The sequence below is a fragment of the Tachysurus vachellii genome, chromosome 15, assembly GCF_030014155.1.
Source record: "Tachysurus vachellii isolate PV-2020 chromosome 15, HZAU_Pvac_v1, whole genome shotgun sequence".
Taxonomy (NCBI): Eukaryota; Metazoa; Chordata; class Actinopteri; order Siluriformes; family Bagridae; genus Tachysurus; species Tachysurus vachellii.
The window spans coordinates 1185564-1203063 of NC_083474.1; the positions used below are offsets into that span (position 1 = coordinate 1185564).

The 17500-nt window shown below is 41.1% G+C and overlaps 2 protein-coding genes and 1 non-coding gene across 4 annotated transcripts in view; 1 reads left to right on the plus strand and 2 right to left on the minus strand.

The window, feature by feature from the left end:
- The window catches only part of LOC132858494 (otolin-1), a 1931-nt gene extending 979 nt beyond the window's left edge, over window positions 1–952 (plus strand). Inside the window, exon 5 of the mRNA XM_060888874.1 lies at window positions 39–952. Within this exon, the coding sequence (XP_060744857.1) occupies window positions 39–952 (914 nt within the window). The remainder of the gene's footprint in view (window positions 1–38) is intronic.
- A 1615-nt stretch (window positions 953–2567) lies between these two features.
- sagb (S-antigen; retina and pineal gland (arrestin) b) lies at window positions 2568–10290 on the minus strand. Of its 2 annotated transcripts, XM_060888008.1 has the most exons (16): window positions 10191–10290; window positions 9289–9344; window positions 9129–9189; window positions 8856–8900; window positions 8338–8537; window positions 7638–7697; window positions 7323–7390; window positions 6875–7010; window positions 6606–6690; window positions 6420–6492; window positions 6139–6276; window positions 5399–5476; window positions 5030–5044; window positions 4875–4927; window positions 3877–3886; window positions 2591–2827 (listed from the first exon to the last, which is right to left on the minus strand). In XM_060888008.1, the coding sequence occupies exons 2-16, from the start codon at window positions 9334–9336 to the stop codon at window positions 2737–2739; spliced, it is 1161 nt and encodes a 386-aa protein (XP_060743991.1). In that variant the 5' UTR covers window positions 9337–9344; window positions 10191–10290; the 3' UTR covers window positions 2591–2736. The 2 variants fall into 2 exon arrangements, with proteins under 2 accessions (XP_060743990.1, XP_060743991.1); XM_060888007.1 differs by lacking the exon at window positions 3877–3886 and having other exon boundaries at window positions 2568–2827.
- Window positions 10291–16245: 5955 nt separating this feature from the next.
- LOC132858601 (small Cajal body-specific RNA 6) lies at window positions 16246–16555 on the minus strand. The gene has a single exon (XR_009649637.1). It is a non-coding gene; the product is annotated as a small Cajal body-specific RNA 6 (non-coding RNA).
- Between the last annotated feature and the right edge of the window lie 945 nt (window positions 16556–17500).

The following is a 17500-nucleotide window of genomic DNA, read 5'->3' on the forward strand; positions in this document are numbered from 1 at the left end:
TACGTTGACTTTCATAATCCCAATGTGTGCTTTTTCAGGTGATAAAGGGGATCGTGGCGAGGACGGCATGCTTGGAGAGCCAGGTCCAAAGGGAGAAGATGGTCAGTGCCCACTGGACTGTGTCTCACTTAAGGGTCCTCCAGGTGAACCGGGTCTTCCTGGTGCAGTTGGATTACCTGGGTTACTTGGGCAGGATGGGCCTCCTGGTATTAAAGGTCTGAAGGGTGATCCAGGCATTGATGGCACACCAGGCACACCTGGACTCCCAGGGATTAAAGGTGACCCAGGCAAGGAGGGAAACTGCTCGTGTAAAGATGGACAAAAAGGTGAAGTGGGATCTGAAGGATCTAAGGGCAATAAGGGAGAGCTAGGTCAGATAGGGTCTCAGGGCGTTGCAGGGAAGAAGGGTTCTAAAGGAGAGACCGGGGAGATGGGATTGATGGGAATGCCTGGTCCATGCAGCCCAGCCATACAATCTGCATTCTCTGCTGCACTAAAATCATCATTCCCAGTTGCCAATCAGCCAGTAGTGTTCGGGCGTATCATCTATAACCTGCAGCAGCACTACAACCCGAGCTCAGGTGTGTACACGGCACCGGTCAACGGCACCTATGCATTTAGCTTTCACTTGACTGCCTCTACCCGCACCCTGAAAGTTGGACTCTTCTGGAACTTCCAGCCTGTGGTGAAAAGCACACAAACATACGAGTTAGGCTCTGTCTCACAGCAAGTATTGCTACACCTGAGCGTAGGGGATCAGGTGTGGCTCCAGGTGAAGGACATTGTCAATAACGGAATGTTCACTAGTGCTGAGGCCAGTAGCACCTTTAGTGGCTTCCTGCTTGAACCTGACACCTGTGAATTCATCATGGGCCGTGAGTTTCCTCCATCAGTCATCAGTGGGGAGTACACCTGGGGGGATCCAGACCCCACCCTGAGCCCTAACGTCTAGACACAACCTACTAATCCAAACCCAGCCTGAACCCGTATTCTTATAAGAAAAATATCTCGAAACTTGAAACATTAAATCTGAAGGGGATTTATGAAAGAACGACTGGAGTCAGAATGAGATGCCCACATAGACCCTGGATCACTAAACCTTCGCTCTTTACCTTTAACCCTACAGCCTAATTCAAACCTGTACAATGTAGGACAATCCAGTCCTCTTGACCACAACCCCATGAGAATCAACAAGGGTGGTGGAGTTCAGCATAGTGTGTGTAGAGGACCAAACCTGATCCTGGAACAGTAATCCAAGCTGAAATTGACCCTTAACTGAACTATACACACACAACACCCTAAACTACTGAGATTGTACAACGGATTGAATGTAGGTTTATAGAAGAAAATGTTCTTGTATGAGTTTTTGTATGTGAAATATTTTAACATTATTAAGAATCATTCTGTTGGTGAACAGAACATTTATTAAAAGTACAATTAAATACTTTTTTTGATTAACAGCATGTAAAGTGTGTGTCACTGTTATTGACTAAATGTATACATTAGAGTTATAGTAGAATATGAACACATTGTTCGCTTTATTGAGAACATTATTTTTATTATTTTCAGATTTCTTTGGCACTGGGTTCCTGGGGGATGCAGATTATGTTGGCAAACAAAAATAACCATGCAGAAAGGTTTAAAGTCGGTCCCTTGAGTTATATGTGGTTGAGGAAATGCCAGGGCTTGAGGTTTAACTCTGACTTTTCCAGTGTTTTCCTGTGTCTTTGGAGGCATAGTGGCAGTGTTTATATTGTATTTAATTAACCATGAAATATTCGGTTGAGGCCACACCCACTTTGAGTTTGACTTTAAATAAACAAACAGACTCAGATCACCTACACATAGTATAAAGGTATAATTATTAAATTAGTGCTAACTCTGGTCTGGTCCCAAGATGTTTTCTGGATTTACTTGGTTTTTGGATTTGACTCACTCATATGAACATAGTTACTGAAACCCCTATCACACTTGACTAGTCCTTGACATTAACGTGACCTTTATTCAAGCTATGTAAAATATTGTACTTGAACCAAATAGATGTGTGTGTTGTCCTGGGTTGCGTGCGTTCAAGTGCCATCTGATCCATCAGTTTGTGTAATCTGGTAAGCAGCAGGTGTTTCTTTTGTTAGATCTGCTAGAGATAAGAGTGTTTCACAGCATCACTGAGTGTCTGTGTGTGTTGGGGTGTGTCTATACTCCTGAGCATATATGAGAAGGTGTGTGTGTGTGTGTGTGTGTGTGTGTAGGTGGTTGTGTAGGTGGTTGTGTGTTACAGCAAGATCTCCAATCTTTAGGCCTCCATATAATGATAACGTGTATAAAAAGAGCTTTTAGTCTCTCTCTCTCTCTCTCTCTCTCTCTCTCTCTCTCTCTCTCTCACACTCGCTCTCTTTCTCACTCTCACTCACACACAGATATGTACACTGTGTTATTAGAATAATGTTACAATGTGAAATGCTGAGTCTTAAATCCACAGAGAAATGAATGAAAGAAAGATTTATATGTGTGTGTGTTGCGCTACAAAACTACAAAACAAACCCACTTCAGTTACACACTAATTTTATTTGTTACTTACCAACACATTGCTTGATAGATGTTAAGTAAACACAGATCACTAGCACCGCTATTCCTTCATTCACCCTCTTAATACATGTTCACGTTATAATAAACTCTATAACACTGTAATAAACACTATAGTAAATACTGAGTCCTGGAAAAGAGCCGATCGAAGTCTCACGAGTCCTCGGCAGATTCGTCGTCGTCACCGACCACTCCTTTGAGATACGAGCGCTTAAACTCTTCAAACACCATGTCCGTGTCGTCACTACACACGTACGTACATGCACAAGGAAGCAGTCAGACATGTGTGCTAACACACGTACAGTAGTGCAGTGTAACTCTATCATTCAAAACCTTGTCATCATAACGTCTGTCACGTTATAACCAAGTGAAACAACAGCAGCATCAGTTACAGACAGTGAAGACTGCGATGTCAGAATTTAATTGGATTAAATGGATTTACTGGAAAGTGAATCTCATATATCAACTGTTACCTATCAAGGCTAAGTATTATTATTATAATTGGGCTGCTATTTAGCTCTTGTAAATATCACTAACCTTTTTAAATCATATCTCAAATCACAAAATCTATTTTCTTTACTTATTTGCCAAAGAATCAGCATAAAATGTGTACCTAGCATCTATGCTAAAGGCATTAAAGGCCTTCTAAGAATTCTTTTCATATTTTTTTCTTCAATCGGAAAATGTCAAAATATGTCACTAAACCTTTTTTTTTTAAACATCAAGAGATATTTTTCTCCATCATAATTCAAATGATGAAACTTGAAGATGAAGTTGAAGATGAATTCGTCAGATGAATGTGTGACTTGTGGACTGTTCTATTTACTCCTATTTCATAGTGGTGTTCAGATAACAGTTGTTGTTTTTTTTTATACCTATAATTTATAACTTATGAAAAAGGATGTTTTAATGGATTTTGATGTTAAAATACCACCCAATCATGAAATCACCCTCATAATATCCCTGGAAATAGCACTAACTGCCTGTAACTGCTTCCTGAAACATAACCACAGGTTTATGGCATTTAATAGCAGGCTTTAATAGCACATTAGCTTCATTGGTGCTGTATCAATCATTATTTCACACAAATACTAATTGTCTCTTTGTAATAGCTTAAAAATCCTGTCAGAAATCATGCTAGCTCAGGTAAGCTAGCTGCTTAGCATCACACACCACTGAAGTGCTATGAATTAGCCATGCTAGTAGTCACTACTGTAGTTCTCTCAAGACTGAAGAAGCTTTTAAATGTATTTTAGGTTTTTATGGTTTTTTTTTATACTGATTAATGCTCACCTGTCTTTAACTGTTAAATCACAGAGGAAGAAAAACAGAGGGGTGAAAAAAGAACAAGATTTCAGTCAATAACTGAAAAATGATCATTATATTCAGACAGATAAAACGCCTAAGCTACATGCCAACGCTAAACACAGGGAACATAACAATAATAACAGCTAATGGGAATTATAATAGAAAAGAATTCAAACAGAAACATCTGGAAAAAAGGAAAAGGCTAATGAGAACATGTCACAGGTCGCATAACAGGAAATGGTACAAACAGAGTCCTAGCAGTTAACAGGAAGGCTAAGATGGAACAATATTACGTTTCTAGTAAGGAGGAGACGGAAAAAATTCATGTAGGGATTTCGGTAACACAAAAAATACACCACCTTCCTGTTGTTCTATTAAAGTTAAACTCCCTCCTGAAATGTAAGATGTTAGCGGTTGTGTTACTGCTAGTTTGTTAGAAGCCGTTGTATTTCTGTTATTCCTGTGAGACGTTCGCGGGTGTGTTGTAGTACCTTTCAGTCGCTAGCACAGTTACTATGGTGTCGTTTTCCAGAAATGTATGTTTATTATTTTATGATATTATTATGATTATGCTGTAGACACTGGACTCAAAGTGCAGCTATAGGATGCGGTTGTGCTAAGAGCAAAGATTTAGCTTGGCTAGTTAGCGATCTACGAGATGACTAGCGCCACAGTGTAGACAGTGATACTGAACTAAAGCATCGCTGTGTCAGTTTCTTTCTGTAGAGATAAAGCGAGGGCTAAATTTCACTCCATCGCTATCAGAAGGTAGCCGAACAGCATTGTGGGTAATGTGGGTAAGTGCCAAACAAAGTGAAAAAAGAGCCAATAAAAAACAATAGAATTTTATTACAGACTTCATTTTGGAGACCTTTAAAGAACAAGTTTATTCATACGAATGAACACTGAAGTTGTTCAAGGTCGGTGTTTTCATTTAATGTCAAAATAGGCTAAAGTAATATAAATATATCCGATTAACTCACCTTGCTCAGGTTTAGGATGCATGAGAAGAAACGGCACCTCCACAGCAACCTCACTACACACACACACACACACACACACACACACACAGAGTGTTATTTTAAGAACATTTAATTTATAAACCTGAAATCATTCAGTAAATAAAATCTGTACGTACCTCGAGCCGATCATGCTGTAAAACCCAAAGCAGAACTTTTATTTGACACAGAACCATACACACACACACACACTATACACACACACACCATACACACACACTACACACACACTCACACACCATACACACACACGCACACCATACACACACACTCACACACACTAACACACCATACACACACACACAAACCCTACACAGACACTCACACACACTAACACACCATACACACAAACACACAAACCATACACACACTCACACACACTAACAAACCATACACACACAAACCATACACACACACTCACACACACTAACACACCATACACACACATTAACACACCACACACACTATCACACCATACACGCACTCACCCAGCTGCACTGCCCCTGGCCACCACTCTGTAGGACACCAATATCCCCAAAATCTCCTTCAGCACTTCTGCCTTTACTCTGTAAACATACACACACACACACACACACACACACACACACAGAAAACAGTTTCATTAGCCTGTCTTGTAAAATTTATTAAAGATTAAAGCCTTTCTCTTTCGACCCTTCACCTTTTTAGAGTGCAGTCCTTCACTTTCTTAGACGTTCTGTACCACAGACTTGTGTATGTTTACATCCACAGACTTTAGACTCAAGGGCTCTATATTTTTTATGCATATTATTGTCCCAGTTCTTATCCATTAGGGCATTGTTTTTTAGATATTACAGATCAAGCACTGTTGCCTTTAGGGCCTTTAATCTTTCACCCTTAGTATTCAAGGTCCTTAGAATGTTACAGGTAGACATTATAGACATATAGAACACTTTAGGATCTCAGTCCTTTAAGGCACTGGGTCTACACCCCTTAGCATTTAGCATTTAGAGCCCGTAGTCCTTTAGAATATTTATTTTGGGTTTTTTTTCTCTTAGCATGTCGGGCCTTTAGTCCTTTATGGTTAGAATCATAGCACTTACTATTTTCACCACTATCACTCTGTCCGCTCAGTCCGATGGTGTTTAAGTCTCTGTCCTTTACCCTTTACGCTCCTCTCTCTTTAGCCTTAAAGGCATTTATTCCTTACCATACTACAGTACTCTGATGGAGTGTGCTGTGTTCTCACATGCTCGAGGAAGCCAGGTTGGTGTCCTCGTGCTTCGGTTTCCCGTCCAGTGCTAAGCCCCGCCTCTCATGGTTGTTCTTCAGTAAGGGGTAAAGAGTGTACACTTTCTTCAGGCTGGTTCCAGATGGCACCATGTCTCTAGGGCAACATCAGCAGTGATGTCGCTCAGTGAAGTTATGAACATATTGTGATCAGTGGACGTGCAAACGTGTGTGTGTGTGTGTGTGTGTGTGTATGTGTGTGTGCGTGTGTGTATGTGTGTGTGTGTGTGTGTGTCTTACGTGGTTTCATCACAGGCTACAGATTTTGTGTATTTATCGTTGGAGTAGAGAACCACATTAGTCACCTGTTCAACTGTTGGAGAGAGAAAGAGAAAAAAAATGTGTGTGAAAAAAAGTGTGTGAGCGTGTGTGTGTGTGTGTGTGTGTGTGTGTGTGTGTGTGTGTGTGAGTGTGTCTGTGTGTTACCTGATACTGTGAGGTTCTTCAAGTCCTTGCTGGAACTGTTATTAACGTCCACACTGACATTGATGGGTTCTCCATGATAATACGTCTGAAAGAGAGAGAGAGAGAAATGATTTAACAGATGTTCTGAATAATTTATTGTGTTTTATTAGAGACTGTTGGATTTAACATGAACATAATTAATGGTTTAAAACAGAATTCCAGATCCTGGTGTTTATCTGTATAACTATTAGCACAGCAAGTTGGTGTAGCCTATAAACAGGACGTCTCACCTCTTTCTCCAGAGAGACTCGCAGGTGCAGCGGTTTGTCTGGAATTATAAACTCACAGGTCGTCTCGTTAGACGGAGGAGCGCCGCATTTATCAGGAGCGTACTGCACCTTCCTTATAGCTAAACGCACTGAACTCCTACAGAGAGAGAGAGAGAGAGAGAGAGAGAGAGAGAGAGAGAGAGAGAGAGAGAGAGAGAGAGAGAGATACAAAGAGAGAGAGAGAGACAGAGACAGAGAGACAGAGAGAGAGAGAGAGAGAGAGAGAGAGAGAGACAGAGATACAAAGAGAGAGAGAGAGACAGAGACAGAGAGACAGAGAGACAGAGAGATACAAAGAGAGAGAGAGAGAGACAGAGACAGAGAGACAGAGAGAGAGAGAGAACTTGTAGATTGAACAGAAGTGATCAGAATCTGATTGATTTTAAGGTGGTGTGCATCAGACGGTCACCTTTTATGAGCTTTCTCATCCTGGTTTTCAGCACAGAAAGCCTTCACCTCAAACTCCACTGCACAATGCTACACACACACACACACACACACACACACACACCTTGTTGAGTTGTAGGGATTAGGAATGTGTGTTTGTGTGTGTGAGTGTTTCGGTTTTGTTGTATTTTATCGATTAAGTGTATGTGGGTGTATTATGATAAATGCGTTAAAGAGATTAGGTATGAGTGTGTGTGTGTGTATGTGTGTGTGTTTGTTCTGATAATTGTTGTGCTGTGCATTTGTGTGTTGTTGTTGTCACTGTTGTCATGGTTACCTTGCCCTCATCAGTGGGTGCCGGCTGCAGGGCCACAGAACACGGCAGGTTATCAGGAAACTGAAACGCACAACACACAGAACTTTCATTCATTCATTCATTTTCTACCGCTTATCCGAACTACCTCGGGTCACGGGGAGCCTGTGCCTATCTCAGGCGTCATCGGGCATCAAGGCAGGATACACCCTGGACGGAGTGCCAACCCATCACAGGGCACACACACACACACACTCATTCACTCACGCAATCACACACTAGGGACAATTTTTCCAGAGATGCCAATCAACCTACCATGCATGTCTTTGGACCGGTGGAGGAAACCGGAGTACCCGGAGGAAACCCCCGAGGCACGGGGAGAACATGCAAACTCCACACACACAAGGTGGAGGCGGGAATCGAACCCCGACCCTGGAGGTGTGAGGCGAACGTGCTAACCACTAAGCCACCGTGCCCCCCACACACAGAACATTTATTACTTATTAAACTTATTAAATCCTTTCAGGCACTTTGTGCTTCACTGTGTGCCTTCAGGGCACTAATGATTTAGGACGTTTAGCCTTTTTACACTTAGTCCTTCAGCGTTAGCGTGTAAAGTGCTTGTTTACTTCACTGTTCACTTCAGAAACTAGCTGTTTACTTTTTTACTTTAGAAATCTAAGAGACATTTACATTTAATGATTTAGAGAACCTTTAACGTTACCTCAAAGAAGAAGGGGTGGGCGTTGTCTCCGAGTTTACGCAACAGTCTCTCCTGCAGTTTGGTGTGGATGCTGCGCTCGCGGTCCTGCAGCGGGGGATAAACCTGCCTCGTGCACACGTAGATATCTCTCCGAAACGTCCAGCCCAGTACGTCTGCGTCGTCACGCCCATAACGGAATGTACAAGACAGCATGACATACACTGCCCCACACACACACACACACACACACACGCACATCACCATCATCATCATCAATAGGAAAGACAATGAAGCATATAATACATTGTGAGTAGAGCGTCCTCTAGTGGAAAATGTTCAGATTTTGTCACACTGGTTTTACTGGTCAATTCTGTTGCAGGAATATTCGTCTGTCTGACAGTTTGAGGGAAAAAAATAGTTTTTATGCCGTTTATAGACTTGATGTTCAAACGCTTAGAAAACATTGATTGGCTACTTATCTAACTAGCTAGCTGGGTGGTTAAGGCTTCCTTTTTATACTAACAGCAATGTTCTCTCACCTTTCTTTCCTTTTGTTTGCTGCGGATCGAGCAGCACTACACCATCTGAGACAAACACACACACACACACACACACACACATACACAATAAACCCAGAGGTTCTCATTCTGTAAAATAATAAGCAATAACAGACAAAAGAATTTTAAGTGTAGTGCAATATCATCATCATCATCATCATCATCATCACTCTGCTTTAGGGGCCTACCACTTTTACTTCACCTTATCTAACTATCCCAGTCTAACCAGAGCTGTGACGGAAAAAGTGGACTCACCGACAGGATCGACGGAGTCACAGTGATCCACGAAGTCCCGCCTCCCCATGTAAATACCCACCTAACGTCACACAAACGCAATATACTTACAATAACAAACTGCTTGTGCTTTGATCAGCAGAACGTTACATGAAACTGAGACAAAAAACGTCACACATACAGATTTGTCACGTGAAAGCTTCTTATAGATAACATGCTTTGGACTCATGATGGAACCTGAAGAGAAAAAAAAATACAAATTGCCTCAGATACAAATTTAACACACACACACACATACACACACACACACACACACACACACACACAAATCTCTCCAGCTACATGTGTATCCTGATGCTTATATAAATGAACATGTTGTTCACATCTACTCAGGAAACAGAGGAGAACAGTTATGAGCTTCCAATATGTCCACCATCGTAGTCACGTCGTTATGTTTGGAAAGCAAACTGGTACATATTTGTGTCACACTCTTTCACGTGAGTGTGATATGTCACTGACTATAAAGCGACAAGATTACGCTGCCTAACAATCTTAAACCACCGTTTTTACCTCCTAAACAAAAACGAGACACTTCCACGTCCCGACTGTGTATTAGTTGTGTATTAACTATTCGATTCCTCCTCATCAGCAGTGTGCGTCTTAATCCTAATCCGGACATCATCTTCATCCTCTTCATCATCATCATCATCATTATCATCGTAACAGCATTTTAATGGGTTTCACTAAGAGTTTAGGACCTTAAGACCTTATCTTTCCTCTGTATACTGATATACATATGCAAATATATGTAAATAGGAGTTGAATATGAATTAATGTAACCATAAAAAACCAATCAAATATAAATATACGGAAATGTTTTGTTTAATAAATTGTTAAAGGTAACATTGTTCTTTTTAATATATTTATAGTTTCATTTCATGTTGTGGAAATCCTAGGACATAAATTTGAAGTAAATTTTTAAAAAATCATTAAATATATTCATTAAAAATGTAAAAAAAAAAAAAAAAGAAATTCTGGCTGAACCATAAATATAAACAGTGTTGTTATTAAAGGCAGACTCACCTGCGTACGTGTGTAAAAAGCGAGACGGTGCTTGGGTCAGACAGGTAAACAGGTGTGTGTTTAGACAGGTGTGTGTGTGTGTGTGTGTGTGTGCTGTGTGTGGCTGTATTTGTAATGTGCGTGTGAGAGATAAACTCCGCCTTTAAATCGCTCTTATTGGACTGGGGCAGTTTGTTGGGTCAGCAGGATTCCTTCTTTTCTCTCTCTCACACACACACACACACCCACACACACACACAGTAATGATTAACACTTGAATCTGATCCTAACAATCTAACAGTCTGAATAAATCTCACTCTTACCCCAAGTACTGTTAGAATTAAGTGCACTACAATAGTGTTATAAAGTGAACACAGTGTACGCTACAATAGTGTTATAAAGTGAACACAGTGTACGCTACAATAGTGTTATAAAGTGAACACAGTGTACACTACAGTAGTGTTATAAAGTGAACACAGTGTACGCTACAATAGTGTTATAAAGTGAACACAGTGTACACTACAATAGTGTTATATAATGAACACAGTGTACACTACAATAGTGTTATATTGTATACAGAGTGTACACTACAATAGTGTTATAAAGTGAACACAGTGTACACTACAGTAGTGTTATAAAGTGAACACAGTGTACGCTACAAGTGTTATAAAGTGAACACAGTGTACACTACAATAGTGTTATAAAGTGAACACAGTGTACACTACAGTAGTGTTATAAAGTGAACACAGTGTACACTACAGTAGTGTTATAACGTGAACACAGTGTACACTACAGTAGTGTTATAAAGTGAACACAGTGTACACTACAATAGTGTTATAAAGTGAACACAGTGTACACTACAATAGTGTTATAAAGTGAACACAGTGTACACTACAGTAGTGTTATAAAGTGAACACAGTGTACACTACAGTAGTGTTATAAAGTGAACACAGTGTACGCTACAAGTGTTATAAAGTGAACACAGTGTACACTACAATAGTGTTATAAAGTGAACACAGTGTACACTACAGTAGTGTTATAAAGTGAACACAGTGTACACTACAATAGTGTTATAAAGTGAACACAGTGTACACTACAGTAGTGTTATAAAGTGAACACAGTGTACACTACAATAGTGTTATAAAGTGAACACTATGCAGAAGGCAGATATGGCATGTCCAAGTATCCAGACACCGGTGTATAAACCCATGTTGTCAAAGTCAGCACTATGGGCGCTCATGTACTGTAAGCACAGATTACACACGTGGGAGGATCAGAATAATCGCACACACACGTGTATGAAGCGTGTGATCACACCTCAGTGGAGTTTATATCACTGCAGTGCATTTCAGCAACACCACAAAGCCCAGAAACAACAATCCACGTATAATCTGGAGATGAGTATTCGGGCACTATGAATAGCATGTGGATTAACCAGCACCTTCTGTGTACCTTCTGTGTTTCAGGCTACAAAAATATTTCTGAAGACCACATCATTCTCTGTGATGGTCCTCATCAAGAACAAAGGTGTGTTTAGGTCCTGCTAAAATATTTACCTGAACTTTGATCTGATTAGAATATGGCACAGGTTCTGAAACTGGGTTCTGGAGTAACTCCTATTGAACACGTTGGTATTTTCCTGCCTTCAGTATGCCCCAGATTTAACTAATAGAAAACACTCAGATGTTCAGGACAGAACGTTCTCCAGAATCAGGAGCTACGGAACCATCTGGAATGAGTGCGTCTATTTTTGTTACTAACAGGAACATTTAGAATACCTTCCATTGATTAGCCATTGCCCTACGATGGGTTGGCACTCCGTCCAGGGTGTATCCTGCCTTGTTGCCCGATGACGCCTGAGATAGGCACAGGCTCCCCGTGACCCGAGGTAGTTCGGATAAGTGGTAGAAGATGAGTGAGAGAGTGAGTGATTAGCCATTGGAAACTAGATGATCTCCAGAACAGTATATTGTCCCACCCTTAGAGGCAGGGTGTTGCTCAACAGTAGTAGCTTGCTAGCAGTTAATATGGTCCCATGATTGAGACGAATATATTGGATTTTATTCATATGGAACATCTGGAATGCTGTTGGTTGTTGGGAAGTTGCGTGTATGACTTTGTTGCACATCAGTCCCAGCCTTGACTCCACCCCCAAACCTCCATGTTTAATAAATGACAGGAGGCAGATGAATCGTATTATTTCTGTTTCATTGTGTGTAAACATAAAGTGTCTCATACACAGACATATACATACATATACATACATACATTACCCAATAGGATTCAAGGGTCACCCTGAGCCCCGCCCACTACAAAGTGCTAGATTTAAGCCTTGTCCGTGTTAATTGAAAGAGCCAGTAAGATGCTTTGATTCAGAGGATGAAAGAATGAACAGAAGAGTGTTCAGGAGGCGTGCACTGTGTGTGTGTGTGTGTGTGTGTTTAAGCCCTAATTAAAGTGCACACCATTTTAAGGTTACTTCATCATAAGCCCCACCCACTTCAGACCATTTAAGTTAAGCCACACCCACTCCACTGTAAGTATTACCTCACATTTGCTGTGTGTGTGTGTGTGTGTTCCACTCGCTCCAATACAGATAAAGTAAACAAGAGCACAGTGTGTTTATACTGAGGTGGATTAATAGAATTTGGCTGCAAGGGTTGGCTCATTTTTCACTCAATCATCATCACACAGTCAGAGAGACACAGACAGAGAGACACAGACAGAGAGACACAGACAGAGAGACACAGACAGAGAGACACACGTCTCTTATGGGAATTGTTGTACAAGTACAAGGGGAAAAAGTGAGGTCCTCATGTAGGCTGGAACAGAGCGAGGTGAAGCAGAGGTGATCCAATCAGGGCAGAAACAAACACAGCAGGCTGAAGCGGTGCTGAACCAATCAGCTCCAGGCTGGAAGTGACCCTGTTGAAGTCTGAACCACACTGTACACACTGTGCACTGTAATGAAACAGTGTTAGATACACCACAGTGAAACAAAGAGAGAGACAGACACAGAGAGAGAGAGAGACAGAGTGTGAATACCTGAAGGTTTGTCTCACAGCGTTGCTGTGCAGGTCGATGATTTTGATGAGGTCGTCACGGGAACAGGTGAGCAGCTCTGTGCGGTCGTGATTCAGGTCCAACGATGTGACCCGACCCAACACACACACACACACACACACACACACACACAGTCAGACAGAGATAAACACACACACACACACAGTCAGACAGAGATAAACACACACATATGACACCAAGTCAGACAGACAAGAACAAACATATATGAAACAAACATATAAAAAGAAAGAAACAAGGATACAAACTAGTTTTTTTGTCTAGAGGAAGACAAACAGACAGACATACCAAAAGAGACAAAAAGAGACTGACAGAGACCCACACACAGATGCCAAGGGAGGCAGAGACAGAAAAACAGAAACAGTCACAGAGAGACGAGTATACACACACAGACAGGGACAACAAGTCAGACGTCATAATGAAATAAACATACACACAAGGATACAAACAGACACAAACATGCAGTGTAACACAGACAGACAGACAAGACACAGGCTGTAAGTCACCCAAAGAGAACAGAAACACACAGGACACAGAACAACAGAAATACACAAATAAAAATCTACACACAAAGAGACAAAGAGGAAAAAGATACACACACGAGACACACATAACAAGAGAGACACAGACAGACAGGACACAGGCAGTAAGACAAAAAGACAACAGAAATGCACAGAGGTACACAAACAGAGACAGAGCAAGAGAGACAGACAGACAGTCAGTAAGGCAGACAGACAACAGAAATACAGAGAGAGACAGACAGACAGGACATAGGCAGAAAGACAGACAGAAAAAACAGAGATACACACACACACACACACACAAAGGACAGAGACAGACAGACAGGACGACACATGGAGATGCAGAGAGACAGGACACAGGTGGTAAGACAGACAGAAACAACAGAAATACAAAGAGAAAGACAAACAGACAGGCCACAAGACACAAAGAGACACAGACAGACAGGACACAGACAGTAAGACAAACAGACAACAGAAGTACACAGACAGACTCATACAGACACACAAAGACAGACAAATACGGAGAAGACGGAGAGGCAGTAAGACAGGCCGACACAGACAAACAAAGAGATGCAGACTGACAGAGACAGACAAAACAGGCAGTAAGACAGACAGACAAATACAGAGAGAGACAGTAAGACAAAGACAGTAAGACACGCAGACACACAAAGAGACGCAGGCAGACAACAGAAGTACACACAGACAGAGAGGACACAGGCAGAAAGACATACAGAGACAACAGAAGCACACAGACAGGACACAAAGACAGTGTTAGTAAGCAAGGAAAAAAAAACACAAATGCAGGATAGCTAACATAAATGAGTTTATTAAATACACACAAACTGGAACAAAGACAAAATAAAGGACATGACAAAAGACGAGGATTATGCTAATGACAATTAGACACATAAGAGACAGGTGTGCAGAGGTGGGAAGGAATAGACAAGGGTTGGGCAGACACAGAACGTAAACAAAAGCACATGGGAAGTCCGGTCTAGATCCCGACAGACAGGACACACATACGGTAAGACAAACAGAGACAACAGAGGTACACACAGACAAATACACAGAGAAACACAGACAGTAAGACACGACAAAGACGCAGACAGAGGCAATAAGACACAGGCAATAAGACAGTAACAAATACACACACAGACAGGACACACAAAGAGACACAGACAGACACAGAGACAGACAAAGAAAGTAAGACACAAATAGACGCAGGCAGGACACAGGTAGTAAGACAGACGGAAACAACAGAAATACAGAGAAACACAGACAGACAGGATACAGACAATAAGACAGACAGACAGACAACAGAAGTACACACAAACAAAGAGACAGAAACCCACACACAAAAACAGAGAGACAGACAAAGAGACACACAGAAAGAGACAAAAAAAGACACACAAAGACAACCGAAGTACACACACATACAAATACAGAGAAAGGGCACAGACAGGACAAAGACAGACAGGACACGACACAGGCAGTAAAACAGTTAGAGACAACAGAAGTACACACAGACAAATACAGAGACCGTCAGACAGACAGGACAAAGACAGAAAGACAGACAGAGACAACAGAAGGACACACAGATAGCAAGACACATGTACGGTGAGACAAACAGAGACAACAGACATACACACAGACAAATACACAGAGAGACAGAGAGAGACGCAGACAGTAAGACACAGCAGAGGCAGTAAGACACAACAAAGACGCAGACAGACACACAAAGAGACACAGAGACAGACAGGACACAGGCAGTAAGACAGACAACTGAAGTACACATGGACAAATACAAAGAGAAACACAGACAGACAGGACAAAGACAGTAAGACACACAGACAGGCCCATACAGACAAAGAGACAGCGTCAGACAAGACAGACAGAGACAACAGAAGTACAGACAGACAGGACAAAAACAGTAAGACATAGACACAAAGAGACGCAGACAAAGAAAGATAGAACCCCAAACCCTAACACATTCAGAAAGACAGACAGGACACATACAGACAAGACACATAAGAAGACAGACAGAGACAACAGAAGTCGCACATACACAGACAAATACACAGAGGCAGACAGACAGGACACACAGACAGAACAGTCAGAGAGCCACAGAAAAAGATGCAGACAGACAGGACACAGGCACGAAGACAAAGACTACAGAAATACACAAAGTACAAAGACAAATACAGATAGAGGCACAGACAGACGGTGAGACACAGGACACACAGACACACAAAGAGACAGAGACAGACAAGACACAGGCAGTAAGACAGACAGACAGACAACAGAAGTACACACAGACAAAAAGACAGAGCAAGAGAGACAGACAGACCGAAACACAAAAAGACAAAAAGATATGCGGACAAAAAGACGAAGACATACAGGACACACAGACAGATGCACAGAAACAGACACACGGTCACAGTAAAACACCCAGGGATAATAAAGATCATAAAGAAGGTCTCAGATTGAAAACTGGAGATCATGAGCCACTCGTCCCTCAAAGCTTTGCCCTCTCGTGTGTGTGTGTGTGTGTGTGTGTGTGTGTGTGTGTGTGAATGTTTTTGTCAGACGTATCCACTCTGTGCATCATGCTGTCTCTCTCTCGCAAACGCACACTGAGTAGAACGTCTTTCACTATCAGCCACCATGAAGCCCCATCACACACACCTAGAGCATGCTGGGATACACAGCAGGTGGGCTGGGAGGACCAGAGAAGCTAGAGGGGGTGGAGCTCGACTTCAGACCTTTTACAACTCATCATTGACCTTCTGTGTAAATAATCCTACTACAATTAACGCTACTTCTACCTTGTATTAGTGTGGAGAATTTGTTGGGAAACTGAGCACCATATTATATACAGGGATGACCTTTAACCTTTAACCTAAGATAACTCACAAGTTAACTAACGTTTAAATTTACAGAACACAAAACTAGATCTTTAACTATTATAATATTTAATATGAGAAACATTTCCAAGTAAATAAATACTATATAATACTAATAAAATAAAACAAATAACACACTCAAATACTACAAATAGTACAAATACTAACAAATAAAACAACTAAAAACAGATTAAAAGTCAAATTTAAAATACTTTGTTTCAGAGTTTTTACCTTTTATATAAAAAAGACAAACTACTGAATCTAAAACAAAACAAATCTTAGAACTAAACACAATTCAGGACGTTTCACTAAAACTGATTAAATAATGTAGAATAAAGCAGCAAGAATAAAGCAGCTGAAACATAAAGCATCTTACAGACAGATTAGTGATTAAAGGGAAAAGAAGAAGAAGAAGAAGAAGAAAGAGAGAAAGTCAGCAGGTTTGTAAACATCAGAGATTCTCACCTGTGTTCTGTCTGAACTCTGTGTTCATGTGAGAACCCTGAACATCTAACCCTGTATTTAAGCCCTGAAGCCCCGCCTCTCTCACTCACTCTGGCCAATCAGACGCTAGCGTAACGATCCTCATGGGATTCAGGAGACGTCCTTTATAACAATAATACTTTTTATTTACAACTTAAAGGAGTTAAAGGACCGAATTTTAGCAAATAAATAATTATTTTAAATAAAGTTAATTTTTATCCGTTTCTTACTTAACAGCCTCTCTCTCACTTTTCTCTCTCTTTTTTCTATCTCCTTTTTCTCTCTCCACTTCACTCTGTCTCTTCCCTTTTCTTTCTCTCTTTATCTCGCTCCCTCTTTCTGT

What these genes read in the sequence shown, in the direction of transcription:
- sagb (XM_060888007.1), bottom strand. Translation starts at nt 9,336, where the DNA reads ATGAGTCCAAAGCATGTTATCTATAAGAAGCTTTCACGTGACAAATCT. An exon ending in AACCTGGCTTCCTCGAGCAT is followed by an intron (nt 5,477 to 6,138) that starts GTGAGAACACAG and finishes GTATGTTTACAG; the next exon opens with AGTAAAGGCAGAAGTGCTGA. An exon ending in GCATCCTAAACCTGAGCAAG is followed by an intron (nt 2,828 to 4,874) that starts GTGAGTTAATCG and finishes GTACGTGTGTAG; the next exon opens with TGACGACACGGACATGGTGT.